Source organism: Microcaecilia unicolor, chromosome 9 (assembly GCF_901765095.1).
Source record: "Microcaecilia unicolor chromosome 9, aMicUni1.1, whole genome shotgun sequence".
NCBI lineage: Eukaryota > Metazoa > Chordata > Amphibia > Gymnophiona > Siphonopidae > Microcaecilia > Microcaecilia unicolor.
In genome coordinates, this window is record NC_044039.1 from 99,256,842 (window position 1) to 99,276,239 (window position 19,398).

General features: G+C 41.4%; 1 protein-coding gene across 2 annotated transcripts in view; it reads right to left on the reverse strand.

The window, feature by feature from the left end:
- The window catches only part of MEIS2 (Meis homeobox 2), a 521,844-nt gene extending 505,882 nt beyond the window's left edge, over positions 1–15,962 (reverse strand). For both annotated transcript variants that reach the window (XM_030214758.1, XM_030214759.1), the window contains exons 1-6: positions 15,342–15,962; positions 14,368–14,600; positions 13,011–13,152; positions 12,593–12,643; positions 11,816–11,866; positions 9,938–10,087 (exon numbers count right to left, since the gene is read on the reverse strand). In XM_030214758.1, coding sequence (XP_030070618.1) covers positions 9,938–10,087; positions 11,816–11,866; positions 12,593–12,643; positions 13,011–13,152; positions 14,368–14,600; positions 15,342–15,353 — 639 coding nt within the window. In that variant the 5' untranslated portion in view covers positions 15,354–15,962. The remainder of the gene's footprint in view (positions 1–9,937; positions 10,088–11,815; positions 11,867–12,592; positions 12,644–13,010; positions 13,153–14,367; positions 14,601–15,341) is intronic.
- Between the last annotated feature and the right edge of the window lie 3,436 nt (positions 15,963–19,398).

Below are 19,398 nucleotides of genomic sequence, written 5' to 3' on the forward strand. Positions count from 1 at the left end.
TGGAGGTGTGCCCAGCGGTAATCAAGCAGGACTGTGAGCTGTCCGGTTACTGTCGGGTTGGCATTGAAGCCCTCACCACCTCCTAAATAGGAGGCGGTAAGGCCAGGGCTCCCCCAGTAAATGGCCTTGCACTACTGTGTTTAGTTAGCACATGGCCAGTTACTGTCCCTTTAAAGATAATTACCTTTTACCCATGTTGGTAAAAGGTGGCCTTGGCTTGTTGCAATTCCACACATTGATGCCACCAAGGGCCACCTTTACCGCCATGTGGTAAAAGGACCCCAATATGTTTTCACTCGCATAAATATGTTTTTAGGGCACCTGACCACATTTATTAATAAGGCCTTGTCAAGAGCTGCTATACCAATGATTGCTGAAGATAGTTAGAATAAGTGATCTCTGTACCACTTACAGGTCTATGTGCATGCAGATGGTATCTTGTTGGTGAGTTATTGTTCCCCATGTACTTTAGATCTTGACCTGCTGCAGGTTTGCTTGAATGCAAATTCTCAGTGGTTAATATGCCACTGCTTGGTTTTAAGTTTGGACAAGATGAGAGCATGTTGGACAGTGGGCCATCTGTCTCTTTGGAGACTATTTTATTAGGTCGTTCGATGACAACCTCTATCTCATTTGGGAAAGAAAGCCAGCAGATCAATGTCACAACAAAAAGATTTTATTGAAGATACCGATTTGTTCATACACGGTACCTTCAATAAAATCTTTTGGGCGATTTGTTCATACACGGTATCTTCAATAAAATCTTTTTGTTGTGACATTGATCTGCTGGCTTTCTTTCCCATATTGGATTTTGCAGATCGTTTGCCTTGTTGTTTTTTGGAACCTCTATCTCATTTAAATTTCTAGAAGACACAGTTGCAATTTGACCAACACATTTCAAAAGTTATGCATTCAGGATTTTATGCCCTATTTCTGCATGCGATTCGTCCATATTTTGATGGGGCTAATCTACACACCTTATTATGTTACCGTAGTCTCCAGATTGGATTGTGGGAACGTGGTGTATGCAGGAGTAAGTTGTTATCTGACTAAACAATTGCAGACTGTTCAGAATACTGGGATTAGACGTTTTGCAGGAGCCTGTAAGGGGGACCATGTACCCCATTGCTCATTCGGTTCCATTGGCTGCCTGTTGAATATAGGGTGACGTTTAAAATTCTGACTTTGACCCATAAAGCTTTTCATTGGAGGACCCATTCTTATTTGGCTGATACGATACATTTGTCCTCCCCTGGGAGGCTTCCACGTTCCATTGATACAAATAAACTATCTGTTCCTCCCTGTCTGCTTTTTATTTAAAGACACCTGTTCTACTTCGCTATCAGGATGCCCTATCTTCCCTGTTATGGTGCTATCTTTTAAATATACCAAGCACTTTTGAGCAACTGTCGGCTTTCCCCCAGTTTCTAGTTTAAAAGCTGTTCTATCTTCTTTTTAAATGCTATTGCCAGCAGCCTGGTTCCACCCTGGTTAAGGTGGAGCCCATCATTCCAGAATAGGCTCCTCCTTCCCTAGAATGTTGCCCAGTTCCTAACAAATCTAAAACCCTCCTCCCTGCATCATCGCCTCATCCATGCATTGAGAGCGCTTCCTGTTTCTTAGGCCCTGCATGTGGAATGGGGGGGGGGGGGGGCACTTCTGAAAATGCTACCCTGGAGGTTCTGGGGGAAGAATGTATTTTATGTGGCTATGTCCACCTATCTATATATACTTATGCTTTTATAGCATTTACCCCTGATGCACGCATGCACTGACCAGGGCCGCAGAGAGACTGAGCTGGGCCCGGCACCGCCCCTCTGGGCAGCCACAGCCCCCCCAATCGCTACCACTGTCGCCGCAGTCCCCGTTCTCCACCCGCCCACCCTCAGCCCCGTCGACAGCCCTCCTCTGTCCGCCACCGGCCCCCTGCATTCAAATCGGCAGCGCCTCACCTCCATGTGAAAGCGGCAGATTGCCTCCCTTCGGGCCCTCTCTCACTGTGTCCTGCCCTCGTCTGATGTAACTTCCTGTTTCCGCGAGGGCGGGACACAGTGAGGGAGGGCCCGTGTGAAAGTAGCAGATTGCCTCCCTTCGGGCCCTCCTTCACTGTGTCCTGCCCTCGAAGAAACAGGAAGTTACATCAGACGAGGGCAGGACACAGTGAAGGAGGGCCCGAAGGGAGGCAATCTGCTGCTTTCACAGGGCCCTCCCTCACTGTGTCCTGCCCTCGAAGAAACAGGAAGTTACATCAGACGAGGGCAGGACACAGTGAAGGAGGGCCCGAAGGGAGGCAATCTGCTGCTTTCACAGGGCCCTCCCTCACTGTGTCCCGCCCTCGCGGAAACAGGAAGTTACATCAGACGAGGGCAGGGCACAGTGAGGGAGGGCCTGAAGGGAGGCAATCTGCTGCTTTCACACAGAGGTGAGGCACTGCCAATTTGAATGCAGGGGGGCCCGGTGGCCGAGAGAGGGGGGCTGTCGACGGAGCCAAGGGCTGGCGGGGTGAGACCGGGGACTGCGGAGCCGGCGGCCTGAGAGCAGAAGGAGAGAGGCCCGGGCCCAGGGAATTTTGTCCCCCCTGCCCCCCCCCCCTCTCGGCGGCCCTGGCACTGACTTGTGGCCACATCGAGTATTGTTGATATTTCAAAACTCCTGCTCATTGTCCATACTAGTTCCCGAGGGAGGGGGGATTTGCTGTCCTGATTTCTTCTGATTGGGATACCTTTATCTACTGTTTGTCTACTTTGGCCTCTCGTTTTTAGATGTTTGGTCCTTTTGATAGGCAAGGTACTCTCCTAAATTCCATTCTGGTTAATGGGCATCCAGAATTCGAGATGGAGGAGATTCTGGACTCCAGAGTATTTAGCTGTTGATATTAAAGACTTCCTGAGATCCTCTTTGCACAGTCCTCACTTTCTTGTCCATCTCCAGAGTATTTCACCATAAAATGAAATACCTTATGCACTTGAAGGGCTTTGGTCTGGAGGAGAGACCCTGGTTCAATCCAGATGAACTTCATGGTCCTGCACCTCTGAAGAAATTTTTGGCCAGACATTCAGTGGATCATATGAAGACCGCCTTTGGGAGATAGTAATACAAGATTCCATTGCCAGTCTGCAGGTGTCTCAACTTCTGGGACAGAGTCTTGTCTGGATTAACCTGTGACCTCCTGTGAGCAAGTGACAGAAGAATGCACAAGGCTGATAGTGTGCTTTGATCTCTCTAAGCCTTCCATTTCCTCCTGAAGGGCATCTCCTTCATGTGCCATTTGTATATAATCACAGTCTTGGTTTTGTCTCTTTGTCAGAGCTTGGTCTGCACCTGTCTTGTGTCTCCTAGTGCTTTGGCTTCTTCGCTGCATATCCGATTCTGATTCTTCTTTACAGAAGCCAACTTGACCTAGTGCCAAGTTCCTGCTGGGTTCCAGCACTGCTTTTATTATGAATCTTCATGGTGAGTTCCTACATGCTTGTGCTTCTCATCTTCCTCTCAGGTTTTCCCTGTATCTGGCACCCCACCTGGACTCTGGGTGTTGGGTGGCTAAGTGCTGGCAGGTGCCAGCACAAGAAGACTCAGCCTTACGGGAAAGTGGCTGCAACAGGCAAAAGATCGTGTCTGATCTTTTCCAGACCCTGTGTGCCCCCATCCAGTGGAGAAAAAAATCTGTGGACCTTGCCAGCTTGCTATTCTGTGATCTTCCTTAGAGACAAAAGCCATCCCACTAATGTCTTAGGCTGACTTTACCAGTAGCTAGTACCTAACCCCAGATAGGCAGCTGTGTCTGAAAGCAGCATCAGTACATCAACAGTTCAGTATGATTGCTATTCATTTAATCCAGTCCTAGAAATTATATTTCCGCACTCCCCTGCAGCACCGCACGCATTGATCAAGGTCAGGCCTTGAAGTGTATACATGTGTGTATTCCCAGAGGGTTTAATAATTGGAGGAAAATGCAGCATTTTTCTTGTTTTTAGCTAATTGTGTTAAACAGCAAAGTTACCAAGTGAAAAGCAGCAAATACTGAGTACAGTACAATAGAAAGAGATGGAAAATAGATACAAGAAGCAAGGTCTCCAGGGGCAGTATTTTCTATTTCCTGGGCTACAGACTCACAGTTGATAATGCAAGTTGTAATTAATATAAAAGCAGAAGACAATATGGGGAAAGCTTGTACTTGCATGGCCACAGGAGATCACTCTGCTACTATCCATGCTTTCTCATTTACACACATTCTTCCCCAGAAAACACAATTTTGCCAGTGTTTTCTCCCTGGGAAGTTGAAAAAAAAATTGATTTAGCACCATCATTGAATTTTGCTAAACCTAGAACAGAGCACTGAAAAGACAAGAGTCTCTGGGTATATGAAGCAAATCTGATGTGTTTGTCTTTTGGTTGATGCTGCAAATCTCTTGGTGCAAACAGTGTTTTTAGCCATTCTGGTATTTCAGCGAAAAAGCTACTGCAAAGCAGATTTATTACAAAAGAGATAATTTATTAAGTCAGGTCTCAGCACTGCCAGTTCCACACAGTATATTGGTTAAAAGTCTCTACACTATGCTTTTTATTTTTCACTAACAAATGAACAGTAAATTTATCGGATCATATCTTATTTCTGTATATATATTACGTATCTATCAGGACTGATGAAAGCAAATAAAATAGTTTTCTTAGCAGCTTAGGGAAAGATAGAACAAATGTATCAACTTCCTGTTAAGGCAAAATGCTTTTTTTATCCAAAGGGCCTGAATAAATCAATTCTGCAAGTACAGTGAACTGATTGAAAGGAAATGCTCTGCTTTCCAGAGGCTGTTTATTTAAAACCCAATATACAATACTAGATGCATATAAAAATATACTCACACATAAGGACTTAAACGCTGTAACAAAAGTAATTAAAGGACCTCAACAATAAAGTCCAGAACCATAGCAACTGTTATAAGCCACAGCTGCACACAAATGTATGTACAGAAATTTGCAAAAAGTGACATATGCTTGTATTTGATACATTGAACTGAGCCTTTAAATGATCTTTTCTGGACTAAGAAGCAGAGTTACTTCTTCCTCATAGCTCCTCTTATCTCACTGTCCACAAAAACATAGCTTTGTGACTCATGCACAAGTGTCCGTCTGTCAGGCTAGGATCCTCATTTTACTATACCCAAGGCTAGTCTTTTGCACAGATTTACACACATACTTGGTGTGCTCCACCCCCTGACTGTTGCTGGAAAAACAGTCTTCATACTTCAAAAATGTGACATTCTAGTTTACATACACTTCCTGGTTTTCAAAATGCAAAAGTCCGAAGCGTATATGCCACCTGTCAATAAGGGCACCTACAGCAATCCCCCACAAAATGAGAGCTTTGCTAAGGATCGGGTTAAAAAAATCATGCCCAGGGAAGAGTCATTTTGTGGTATGGAATTCTCAGATTTGGGATGGTGAGTTCTTATTCTTAAGTGTTTTTAAAATATATTTTGATATACTTATTTTGTAATAATGATATTGTTCCTACTGTTTGTGAATGAATTCACCATTGTATATGGCACTGAGTAATGCCAGTTGGTAGTACAAATAAGACGTGGAAACAATAAACCTGCCACATCACAGAAATAATCCTCTTTGTACTATAGAGTTTTCAGGTTGAAATGATTACTTTTGAAGTTACAATAAAATAGAATGAACTCCTCAAAAACTCCAAATCAAAATGTAAATAAGGCTTTGAAATGATCTGAAACCAAAACAGAAGTGCAAAACACCACCCTGAACATGAAGCTGGAAACAAGCTTTTAAAACAAATAGGCCATAATTGTCAGAACATAATTGCATTTAATCAGAGTAAAACCCTTTTGCTACTTGCATTCCTTGTCTGGTAATTCATAGAAAAGCTACTGCTGGTCACTCAGTAAACAGAACAAACACATCTTTGCAAGGCCTGTGAACAAAGCCTTGCACTTTCCAACTCTTCATCTAGGTGAGGCTGTTACTGCAACTACTTATCATTTTCACGCTGACTTCTCACAAGTGTGAATAGTGCACCTGAATTTTCTTTCCTATGTCAATGCTGCCGTCTTGTCTTATCCAAAGCCAATACAGCCCCTTGGAAAAGTCCATGGACTTTCTCATCTGTTCAGTATACAGCAAGAGGTTCCAACTTATTAGCCTCCAGCTAATAATTTTGGGAAAATGAAACATTCTCAAAGCAAATACACTGGTATTCCTATGCTGCTCAGAGTGAAATAATACATGCTTGCATTTTCACTTGTAGAAGCTTTCCAAATTACTGTGTAAAGACCAACGTCCTATTTATGCTTCAGACGGACGGCTAATATTTAAAATGTTCAGCATACCGATTAAAAATGCTGTTAAAACTTTTTTTTTTTACATGTGCATTTGACTATAAAAAATGTTTTATTACGATCTGCTAATTTTGAACTCCAAGACTAGAGCGCAGCTAATTACAGATCATCCCGCGCCAGATCTTGCTAGGGAGAGGAGGGGGAGCCCAGCCATTAGTCCGAGCTACACACAAAGGAAATGCAAATAAAGGGGAGAAAAGAAGAGGATGAAAAATAGTTTATGGGTTTTCAAACCCCAAGGCTAATGCAGTTGCTTTTTTTTTTTTTTGGTTTCTTTTTAATTTGGTTGGGGTGGGAGTGGTTCTTCGGAGCTAAGAGGGAGAATTCAACCAATAATAATTACGAAAGATAACAACATTGTTTCTATTTATGGCCAAGAACCTCAAAACTCTAAAAGCGACCGTACCCAGAAATGTTTGCGTTGCGGGACAGAAAACTATACGGACCTGTTCATCAAGTACAGCCAACGCCTTGAAGGCAAGAAAGAAAGGATCACTAGGTTGTTATAAATACGGAGTGCAGATAATTAGGGAATAGACTGTTTACTAAATATAACAAGGTCACCACTAAGGTACTATGTTTCAGCGGAAAGTAATGTAATGACAATTTTGCTGTAACCAAATCTATGACTTGGCAAACCCTCATATCCAGATTCCGAAAACATTATACTATCCTTTTATAATCATTCATGCCATACAATGCCAAAGGAGATGCATGTCTTGCAGACCTTTTGCGCATTTGTAGTTAGTGAGGTGGTGGGGGTCGAGGACTAAACAGATGGGAAAGTGTTAAAAAAGAAACTGTACAAGGCAGAGCCTTCTTTGCCTGCAGTACAGGCATTCTCGTTGCTGAGCTGAAGCAGCTTTTTATTTTAAGTTCTAGCAAATAAATTACTAATACTGAAAAGAGAACTGGTAGAAAATACTCTCGCTCTCTTCTTTATCTCCTCTCTCTCTCTCTCTCTCTCTATCTCCTACAGACAAACACACATATGATATAATTTGACACCATTTAATAAGAAAAGAGGTGTATGTGTTTTGGGGGTGTCAAACAGCTGTCACCAAACTGTCACCTCCACAAGGAAAATCCTGGCACAAAACAAATTAAACTGTGCTCCTTTTTTTTTTAAGCTGTCATTATTCACAGCCCAATCAGTTGAAATGATCTTACCATTTCATGTGCAAATAAAACCAGGAGGAATCCCCATGGTTTGAAATAGTTGGCCAAGGGATACAACAGAAGAAACAACACTTCTGAAGTCCCCTAACACCATTCCTACACCAACTTTAACGGAAGAAGTTCTAGGAAAGCAAAAATGGGAAACGAAACCTGCAGATTCCCACTGTTGATTTCTACGCGCTGAACTCAAGCTCTGCGACCTTTCTGTGTAGATGTTTCAAACCAACTGAACATTTTTCTGCTCCGTGTGTGCGTGTGTGTGTGTGTGTTCAACATCTCTCTCTTTCTCTCTCATATCAGATTCCAGGTCCTGTATTCATTCCCAATGCTTGCTCCAGAAATTGATCCCAGCTAAAAACAGGTGACATATTACCAAGATCAAAAAGTTTTTTTTTCACAGTGATAAAATAAGGAGGGAAATAAGGTAAAGTGCAGGGTCCGGAACCTACAATGTGCAACTCAGGACTCCCAGTTGGGATCCTGGATAGGCTCATTATGGAGTCTTTTCAAAACAAATAGCAGGGGTTCAAGTAAAATCTTATAGCTCAAATCTGCAGGAAATAAAAGGCTTTAAATCCTAATATCCAATTAAGTGGTACAAACTAATGGGTGTAAAATAATTGGGTTGTCATATTTACTTGGAAGGCTCAAAAACACGATGGGCAACCTTTTCTATTACCAAATGATCAAAATTTCCGACCTTGTCCTCTCATTGTATAGGAATTTAAATATTACAGCAGAGCACAACAAATTAGCTTAAGGAGTTACCACCTGTCAGAACCCTAACCAGGCTAGTTTTTTTTTTTCTAATCTCCTCTGTGTTAATGTCACCATGTCTCATTTCTGCAAGTCCACATAAAACACACGTTTACACAAATAAAGCCAGGTTGAGGGTAACTTGTTTCCTCCCAACACTAGGCCTCTGAACTATAATTTTGTAAAAAAAAAATATTTTGGACAAGTTCTAATACGGCTGTGTCATCACTCATCTGTTTACAAGCTTAAATGCGGCAAATATCTATTGAATTTATTGTCGAAAATGTCATAAAATAAACATGTTAGAACCTCTTCAGATGGCTGAGAGATCTCATTATCTACACATGATATCAACGATAAGGGCACACATTGGATTTGTAAAAAAAACACTTGCTAGTTGCTATATTGACTTGCATTTTCGAAAGTAAGGTTATCAGAATGCTTTGTTTCTCAAAGAAAATCCAAGAAGTAATCAGCACACAATTTTAAATTTAAATACCTGTCCTACTCCTGAACCTACATAGAAGCACAATACTCTTCTTTTCTTAAAGAATCTTCAACACAATTTACGATAAATAATATCTACAATTCAGTGAAATCAAAACACACTTGCAAAATAGTGTTTCTCAAATACCCTTCTAATCCAGCTTTGACAGCTTTATCACCTAAAACTAAGATGCTCAAGCTCTCTCCTACAATTGCAACATTTACAGATCAACAGCAGGTTCCCCAATGAGCGCTAAATGAATGCTCCCACTATTAAAATACTGTTGCATTAAGATTATGAGTTCAATTGAATCTAAAATTGTAACTCCCTGCCTCTCTGGGGATGCAGTTCCTATAAATAAGCTGCCGTTCACACCCACTCTTTCTAATCTAATCTCTTTTTAGCTTTCCTCTCTACCGGCTGCAGCCCTTTTCAATGCCACTCATTTATTTCCCCTCAAAACTGTAGAATCAGGATTAAAGTTAAGCATTAACAAACAATTCAATGCATTTCCCAAGTCCGAGTCAAATCAGAATCAATTAGAGAGAGAAAAAAATAGCCGCACCATAAGCAAACAAAACAATCACATCTACTATACCAAAAAATATTACATAAAAACAATAATTGCCATTCATCAATCACGTGTAAACTAAACTAGACACCTCCATCATAATTCTTATCAGCTATCCATTACAGATGGTCAATTATTGGTTCATTAAGGTTGTGATCTTTTATTATGCAACTGCTTCAGGCACTAAGAAATACAATTCATTGACATACCCTGCACACAGCTGACAGTCATATTTCCCTCTGTTCTGCTTAAAATGTTTAAATAAACCTGCAGAGATCTTCAAAGTTTTTACTTAACATTCATCATCCTTTCTCCCCCAATATTAACTGTATGAATGAAAAGCATGATCCACCACTACATCAGCAAATAATATTCTGTTGCTTAAATTGCACTGGAAAAGCTTAACTAACCGAATCACTCTTTCCCAGCCAAAAAGGACTAAGCAAGCAAAGTAAATAAAAGCAGAAATAAATGGAGCTGCCAAGAGGCAAGATTTACATGAGATAAACAACCAATAGTAAGCAGATTGTACGTTTTCCCTAACAACCAGAGGAAGCAAAAAAAAAAAAAAAAAAAAAAGGAACTTACGTGGTCTGCTAGATTGGTAGAAGATCCCGAGAGCTCCTCATGGTCAGATTTTGAGCTGCCGTCCCTTTCGTCAATAACTAAATCTATAGGCATTTTTCCTTTCAAACAACTAATATACCGATGGCAGAAATTATCACACAACTCGTGGACCTGCAAAGTAAAGCAGAAGAGGAACAGTCACCAGGCCACTGGGATTGCTGCGTTCATGCAGAAAAGAGGGCAACCCTGTGCTCTATTCCGAGACTTACTATAATTAAGAAGCATAATAGTTGTGGGCAAGGAAACAATACAGAAATTGTTGCTGTAGATATTATTCTCAAGAGACTGCACCACAACAACAAGTAGAATACAAAAGAACAACCATATGAATACAAAGCTCACTTTTGGAACACTATATAGGAAAATTCGCTTGGCTGATAACATCAAAACGTTCAGGCCATGAAACTCTGAGGCATCCCTAGAGTATTTACATTTTAGCAAAGGTAGGGACTAGCTAGGAGCTGGTTTTATCCTGGCAGTAAAAGACCTTCAGTCCTGAAATTCCTGAGTTCTTTTACCTCAGAATTTAGGTTTTCATTTAACCCTGCACTCTTCGTGTAAAATGAGCTCCAACTTTTAGCACAAGGTTTCATCAGCTAGAGCCTTAGTTAGTTTTATGTATACCATTAAAAAATAAATTAGATTTATCAACTCATAGTTTCCATTATGGGATAGATTCTATATATAGCGCCTGAAAATTCCGCATGGAAAAGAAATACGCCTAGGCATAATCTCTAAAGCTACCATACATTTTATAGAATAGGTTTAAATTTCCATGCGGTATATAGAATACGTCGAGCACCTCTCCACACAACCACATTTAGGGTTCTGTTTACTAGGCCACGTTGTATGTGTGCTAACGTTTTTAGTGTGTGCTAAAACTTAGCGTGCGCTAACACTAGAGACACCCATAGGAATATATGGGTCTCTCTGGTATTAGTGCGGACTAAAAATTAGCACACACTAAAAACGCTAGCGCATCTCGGTAAACCTGGCCCTTAGTCGAGACTATTTATGCCACGTTTTATTTGGTGTAAATCTCAATGCCTCAATTAGGCACAGAGTGAGTGTATTCTATAACAACACACATAGGGCCCTATTTAAAAAGGCACATTCTAAAAATTAATGTGCGCTATGCGTGTAGATGCCCATCATATTCTACATGGTTAGCGCATGCTAATTTTTAGCACACGTGAAAAACACTAGCATGCCTTTGTAAACAGGGCCCATAGATTTTAGAAATACCCATGCCCCGCCCATGGCCACACCCCTTTTCAACTAAGTGACTTAGAATTTACGCACATCACGTTATAAAATACGGTTAGCGAGTTGTGTGCGTAAATCTTAATTAATGCCACTTAGTGCTGCTAAGTGCTTGTTAAGATCCAAATGACAGCGCTGATTAGCTAGTCAATTAAATTATGCGCATTCTTACAGAATACGCTATGATTCCTGTGAAGATATTAAGGCGTAATATATAGAATTCGGCACTACGTGCTTTATGGAAAAACTGCCATTCATAAATAAGGGACGTTAGCATTCCTGATCCAAATGAGGGTGTATAATAATGTAGGAAGAAATGTATAAATATACTATTGAGAAGAAATCTACAATATCATCTGTTCAAAAGACTGATGGAAAATAACTGCAATTGATTTGGCTAGCTATAAAGGCTTCCCAGCCTTAAGGAATTAGTTCCTTGCACTTTTTTCAAATAAAGGATAAAATATAATATTATCTTCCAACTCTGATGAATAGCTAGAAATTAATTTAATCTGGAAATCTGGTGAGAACAGGAGGACTCTAGGGCAGAAGGAAAGGTCCTAAAGTCTGTCTTACCTTTTCTAATTCCAGTAGATGAAACCTTAATACTTGTATGGCCTGAATCATCTGAAACAAAGTATGGAATGAAATGTTTACAAAACGTTGCAGGATAGGCTTGCTCCCCTTAATCTTTTTCCTGTAGTGCTGCAAGACCAAACAGGGATCCTGTCACAGCTAGTTCTAATTATCCGGGATTTGAGCTCATTCATTGCTCACGGTTCAACAATTCAGATCAAATTTAACCCAAAACACTGCATTGCAATCATATTTATTTAGTTGTATGGATTAGTGTTATGGTTTGTGTATTTGTTTCCCCACCCTCCGGATTTCCCCATCCCCTTCCCCACCAAACATCCAAGGCCGGACTGTCCCTCAACTAAGCTCCGGGCACAAAACATACCAAAGAGCAGACACAAAACAGTGCAAAGATCAAGGAGTTGGGGACTTTCTTTGAGATGGGATTTAAACTCTTTGAATGGAAATGGTCCGAATTAGCAAAAGAATTGCATTAAAAGTTGTGAACTCATCCTCCTACGCAGGTCCTCACTAAACTTTCCTTGGCTTAGTTTTCTTTGGCATTTTCACTTTTAAAGTGAAATTGTAAAAACAAAACAAAATCTTCAAGTCATTTTTCTTTCTTGATCTAAAACATTATAGTACCTTAACACATTGTTTTGTATTTTAATTATCACAATTTCCTCTAGGTTTTAGAAAGATCTATTTTTAATATATGCATATTGTCCACGTTTCCAGACTGCCCACAAAAACGAATCAAAAACATTTAAATCTTACCAAATTGTCCAACTCTGGATTTGAAGAAAAAAGTGGTTTTTCAGCTCGAACCTGTGGACGAGAGGATGGGAAATCAGCAACAATTGCAGTGCCCTTTGCAGATACTATCACCAAACAATCCAAGCTGAGTGAAGCCACAAATCTGAGAAAAAACTGCTGCTACCAGTAATCTTTCTGTGATGGTATGAAACAAACAGAACAACCCACCCCGGCATATCCAAAGCCACAAGGAAGAAGGCAAGTTTAAAGAATTCAAGAACAAAACACAAAATTTTAAAAAAGCAGCACATTCAAAATGAAAAATACAGGGACCATCACATGCCTTGGATTCTTTTTAAACTGTTCGCTTTACATGTGTCATAGGGTCTTTTGTTTAACTTTAGGGTGGTGATTAGGTGAATTAAAGAGGAAAAATGACCTGTTTGGCGAACACAGCAATATCTTCGTTGAAGGAGTCCGAGGAACAGACGTCCCCCCCGGCCACACCGGGCTCCCGGGGAGTGCAGGTTGCCAGTTCGCACTTCTCAAAGACCAGGGCTAGGAGTGGGAACAACGGGTGACTACCGGCAAATCAAAGACAAAAAAAAAAAGAGAGAGAGATTTTTTTTAATTCAGCCAACAAGTGGGGGGAAACTATGCAGAAATAAAAGTCACCAGTTTGCTTGCAACTCACTACCGATTCAACCAGTAAAATATAACACAACTAACATGAAAAGAACGGGAACATAGGACAATTCAGTTAAAATAAAAAATACAGACACCTAAAATGGGGAACACAAGAATCGTACCCTTGAAAATGGGGGAGGGGGAAAGGAGTGTTATAAATATCCGCTCAAGTATATCAAAACAAACTGAAGAGTCGCTTGAATTGCAACGCGGATCCCTATTTAATAACTAAAAACATACAGCTCTAGATAGATTTTCCATTAAGGCATGTGAAGGCGATATATAATTTTTTAATTATAAGCCAATCCACACATTCTTATATTTATTAATATGCGTTTTCTGTAGTCGTCCTGCAGCATTCAAGGGCGAAACGTATTTTTAGTCAGCGTAAAATGAATAATGTGGACTCTTGAAATACAGTTAATGAGCCTCCCGCACTTTCCCAGAGTTTTTACATACAAATAGTATTTTTTTCTAGGAGGTGTGAGCAGCTGAAACCGCGTCTCCAATTAGGTTTGTTGGCGATATGCAGAGATCACACGTCCCCCCCCCCCCCCTTTTTTTTGGTGTGTGTTTCCCTTCAATGGTTTCTTTGCATCTTTCTTTGCTGAAAAGAATTGAGACCTTTCAATGAATTCAGGCTTTATACTGAAATATTGTGCTTTCTCCAACTTTAAGCCCTGTTTCCGCCGGGCAAGAGTTACAAGTCAGCAGCAAACTTTTTGATCTGTGTTAAGTGTCTTCCCTTCCTTCTTATTGCCATTTTCAAATTCTGCTCAGTTTACTCTTCAGATCCTGAATGCACTTTTCCCCAAGTAATTGTGTTGGATGTAGTCCTGTGAACAGTCTTCGGCGGGCAGGGACAATGCACTTTACAGAAAAGTTGTCCGGATAGGATTCTGTGCTCTGCAGTTTGATTGGATTTAATCTTCTTTCCCCCAGACTTGTCAAGCCCCTTTCCTAAAGCTGAGATCCTAGGGCTGATGCCATCTCTTGGCCCATAACACAATTTATCACAGAATAGGCAGTAAATGAAAACTGCCTGCAACAGCATAGCCAGATCTATAAAACTCACAATATAATTAGGCATTTTCTGGTTCCAGACCTACCCATAAATGGCATCTTTGTCCCGCTTCAGGGCATCGTTGACAGCAGATCCCATGCTAGCAGGCATGACATTGGGATGGGGTGCATGGGCTCCATAGTGTTGACTTGCATGGAGAGGTGGTCCGTGGTTTAGGTGATGTACCGAGGGTATCGGCCGCGGGGCGTGAGGGTCTCCGTACATAGAAGTCGGGACCCCTACTCCATCCATGCCACCGTAATGGGGCAACTCATCGTACTGGAAAAAAAAAAGTCATAGGGTAAAAAAACATGTTAAAAAAATCACAAGAAAATTATGCAATCAGTAAAAAGCATTCAGGGAAACGCAAAGTCGCACGAAAGGAGGACAAGTTGTCAGAAAGAACCGTTTTCAAGACATTTTCCAATTAAACAATGCAAACGAAGCTGGGATGAGAATAGCTGAAATAGTTGTAGACAAAATAGAAAGGAAAAGAGTAAGAATAAGATAAAGATTTTAAAAAATATTTAAAAAATATGCAAAACAGAAAGAAACCAATAAGAGTCGAAATGATGTTAAACGAAGTATTAAAAATATATACGTATTCTATAGTTAACAGAAGAATCAGCAGAGCAATAATAAAAGTTACCAGAAACATGGTGAGTTCTAAGTGTTCACTGAATAGCTGCTGTTGGCTTGAGAGCAAGAGAAAGAAGGAGGCAGCAGACTGAGAAGCCGATCTCTTTCAAGGGGGTTCAGGAGCCCGGTCGGATTCGGGAGAGCTGGCACCCAGCACCGCTAGGAAGAGATCGGGAGAGCCGACTGGATCTAGGAAGCAGAAGCAGCCCGGAGCCGGCAGGGGATGGGAGGCAGAGACGTCCCGGCGTGTAACCCGGACCCGGCAAGGGATGGGAAACGGAGGCACCCCGGGCACGCAGCTGGCTCCCCACGAGCTAAGCTGCTCGGCCAGGCCTCCTCCCGAAGGATTTATCTGGGCAAACGCTGCAGATTTCAACCTACCCTTTGCGCCATCAGCCTGCGCTCCAATAATCTCCTGAACGTGGCGTCTACTTAATAATATCCTCAGTCCTCTTATAAGAAACTGATTCCGAGATAGGTCCCTGCTTTCGGGAGAGGAGGGAGGGAGAGAGGGTCGCGCTTTGGTTTATTTATTTTCTAAACCACTTATAGACTTCTTTTATTCGCCAATACAATCAAAGGAAAAACAAAACAAAACAAAAAACTCCAAATCGAACAGCAAAAAAAAACCCAGCAAGGAAGAGTCCAGATGAACAGTTCTTTCTATTTTCCTTTTATTTTTTTTTTCGATTTCTTGTCTCTTCTTATGCAAAAACAAATATATTAGTAAAAACTGTCAGCTCTTAACTGCAGGTTACAATCGGCCGTCAACAAGCCACATGTATGGAAAATGTGGGCTCTCATGGCTTTTTGCCACCCCAGCTGTCAATTAGAGCCAGGGAATGTCAAGGTATTGGCGCAGGAGCAGAGGCAACTTAAGCCCCCGGCTGTACACCTTCACCTTCCTGTCCTTAAGTTTTCCTGTTTTGTTGTTCTTGGCTTGTTTTTATTTCTTTTTGTTGCTTTTTAACGCTGCCCCTTTGCAGTAACTCCGTATGGGCTTTTCAGATTCTTCTTTTCTGTATCTAACGACAGGCAAAAAAAAAGAAAAAAGAAAAAAAAAAAAAAAGAAAAACAACTACAGAAGAAGGAGAAAAAGAAGAAGAAGAAGGGGGTGAAAAAAAATAGAAGAAAACGAATCTCCTCCCCTCCTCTCCAAAATAAGACTTGCAATGCAAACAGTCGCCAGGCGGTCGGATAAAGCGCTGCCCGCGGGGATCCGGGCGCCTGCCTCGGCGGTGAGTGAGTAGGTGGCAGCCCGGCCGCTACTGGCTTATCTGGGCGCCGAGCGGCGCGAGCGAGAGAGGTGACGGAACCCGGAAGTGGTGGCGGCCGGAGCCAGTAGTGCACGCGGAGGGAGGTGGAGGCTGGGCTGCGCTGGGAGGGTGGGGGAGGGGAGCCGCAGCAGCAGCGCGCTGCCGGCCAGCCCGCAGCAGCCAGGATGCGAGAGCAGAAATTCAAAGGATCCACCCCCCTCCCCTCCCCTCCCCTCTGAAGTCCGGCTTCGGCGACTCGCTCAGCCCGATCTCTGCTCTCTGCCTGCACAGTACTTCACTAATGTTTGTCCTTAGACTCTCTCCTAACATGCTGTCTCTGGGAAGGAATAGCCGCGGTCTAACAGGAAACTAGCTTCTTTGACCGCTGATCTGTACTTCGGTTAACCCGTCGCTTTCGTTCACTTATCTGGGTGTATTTGTGGTATGCAGCAGCTATTTACTTTTTTTTTTCCTTTTAACATTTTTTTTTTAACTGGAAGAAAAAGTATTTCAATTTCAACCTTCTGGGTGCCGGTACTAAGTAACGATCGTTTATATGAATCAAGTTTGGATTTTTATTTTTTTAACTTTTAATTTTCTGGGGGAATTTCTCACTATGAAAAGAATCTCTCTTTTTTTTAACTTTTAGTTTGTATGCTGATAACAAACTCTGCGGAGATACGCCTGGTGCATGCTTTTATCATTTCTTATTTCTTCTGCGCTTCGCTTGTGTGCAGCGTGCTGTAGGCTTGCTCAGCTTTGTCCTGCTTGTGGGCTTTATGTGTCGGTAATTTGTTCTAATGGTAGCGCTAATTACACTGTGGTATTTAGCTAATTAAGTAAGATGGTGCACCCCCCTCCCCAGCACCAAATGATTTAAAATTTTACTAAAACCAAAAATACAAACAAACAAAATAAGCTTGCTTTTTGGGGGAAGAGTAAGGGATGCTGGGTTTTGTTTTGGTCATCCACTTAGCTTACCTTTTTCCTCACAACAGTCAATTACCACATCTAGAGATCAACAATTTTAGGGGAGGTTTGAAGTTAGAGGGGAGGAGTAATGGCCGGACTCCTCTCTCTAATTTTGTCTATTTTCTTTCTTCTGCAAACATAAAACCCTACAAACTATGCTAGCCCTCCCACCTTGCAATTTATAATTTTTCCATTCAATGATTATATACCAGTTTGCGATACGGCATCACACAAAGAAGGTTTTTGGCACAAAAACCTGGATTACGGTTTTGTTTTAAGACGTGTTGGGACGTTGGAAACTAAAAACAATGAATAAGGTAACATGTAATGGGCAGGGGGAAATGTGCCCCAGAGGTCAATAAAACACCTCCAAAATGATGACTGATTGAGTACCTGTGCTGATGATAGTGATTACCAAAGCAATTAAACAGTTTAATTAAATGAGTCATCGTAAGAATGATGTCCCCGGGAATCAGCCCTCCAGAAGAAAGGTAATAGAAAAGGGGCAGAGCAAAGCCAATAGCCATTTCCTTCCCCTTAAGTGTAAGTCCCGCGGAAGCATAAATACAGCATGAGGTAAAAGAAGTCGCTCAGATACTTTTAGCTCTCGTTGCGCTTTGCGCTAAAATATAATAAGTCGCTAAGGAAGAACAAACATTTTGTTCAGGGGGATCTCCAGGTTGCATCCGAGAGGCTGTGGCTGATTTTGACATTACAAGTCTATGAGCAAGGTGAGTAAAAAAAAAAAAAGCATCCGAAATGTCAGCTCTATGTGCAGGCATTGTCAAGCAAATACTTGAGCGTATTCAGGATTCTATGCGGAGACAATACGCATTGTTGCGCGGTACTTTATACACCTGTGTTCTGAAAGACTAGTTCGATTCAAGACGGTCAGGACAATGAATACTTTCCAAATCCCTTTGGTGCAGAGACCTGCGAAAAGCAATGAGTTATGCAAGTTGTTTTTCCCTTCCGCAGTTGTAACAAGAGGTCGTCTCTTTTTTTTCCCCACATTTTTCAAGGTATCTAGGCTTAGGTTCCTGAGGGGGAATAGTGAATTCAGTAACTGCCTTCAGATGACCAAAATAACCATGTTTGATTCACATCCCATACTATATGACCGAGTATTCAAACAATAGCTATAGTTCCAAACTGGAAGCAAAGAAGTACAACCAAATTAGATACTTCCGTAGAAGCTGTATATGCTTCAATTAAAAGGATACCTTGCAGAAATCAAAGTTTTCTCGATATCTCTGTGAAAACAGCAGCATAAAAAATACGATAAAAACCTCTTGCTTGCTCTTTTCATTGGAGTTTTATTATCTGTTCAACACATAAAGGTTATTTTTTTTGTCCAATTTTATTCACCCTTATGCTATACACATAGGTGCTCATCTCTCTCTCCCCCTCCTCTTTTGATATATTATGGTTGACTTCTTTAGGTTTAACCTGTTGACAATGAATAAGGATGTCAACATTTTGAGCATCATTAACTAAAGCTACATCTGTAAATGATGATCTTGTAGTTTTACTTTATTTCCTTAGCAGAAATGGAGATTTTATAACATTCGCGGGCAATTTCCCCCAAATCATTTGCACAGTTTCCTTTTCAGCAAGAAAGTCAAGCGCACACTGGAATATTTTCATGACTCTCCACTTAGATTAGTCGTTCATCTTAAAATGGTCAGACCCCCAAACCAAAACATAGCTTCTTTCTTTCTAGTTTAATTATATGATGAGCTTCTTGACATTTTAAACTATTTTAAGGTGAAATTCTCCATTGTCTATGGTTTTGTATATCTGCATAGAAGCTAGCTCTGTGGGTGCTGAGTGCCCCCAATTTTAAGCAAGTTTTTCCCTGTATCCAGGGAGGGGTAATCTGTGTTGTGGTTGGCCCTAGGTATTATATGCATATACACAGAGACCCCCATGGCTGTTCACAAACAATGCATTTGGAGAGGGGTGAAATGTAGATGATTATTTTATAAAATACAATTAAATCTGGGCCCTGGGGGTACGAAGCGCACATTTCTTCACATCCAGCTCTTCAGAGGTGACAGTAAGTGTTTTTTAACAGACGGTAAAAGTTCGTCTTATGGTGTCAGATTGGGGTCAGTTTGGGGTTAGAGCTCTCTGTGTCCGAGAGGGACCTATCCAGCTGTGTAGGAACGCATTAAGATCCAAGGATCCGTTTCAAGAAAAACAATACA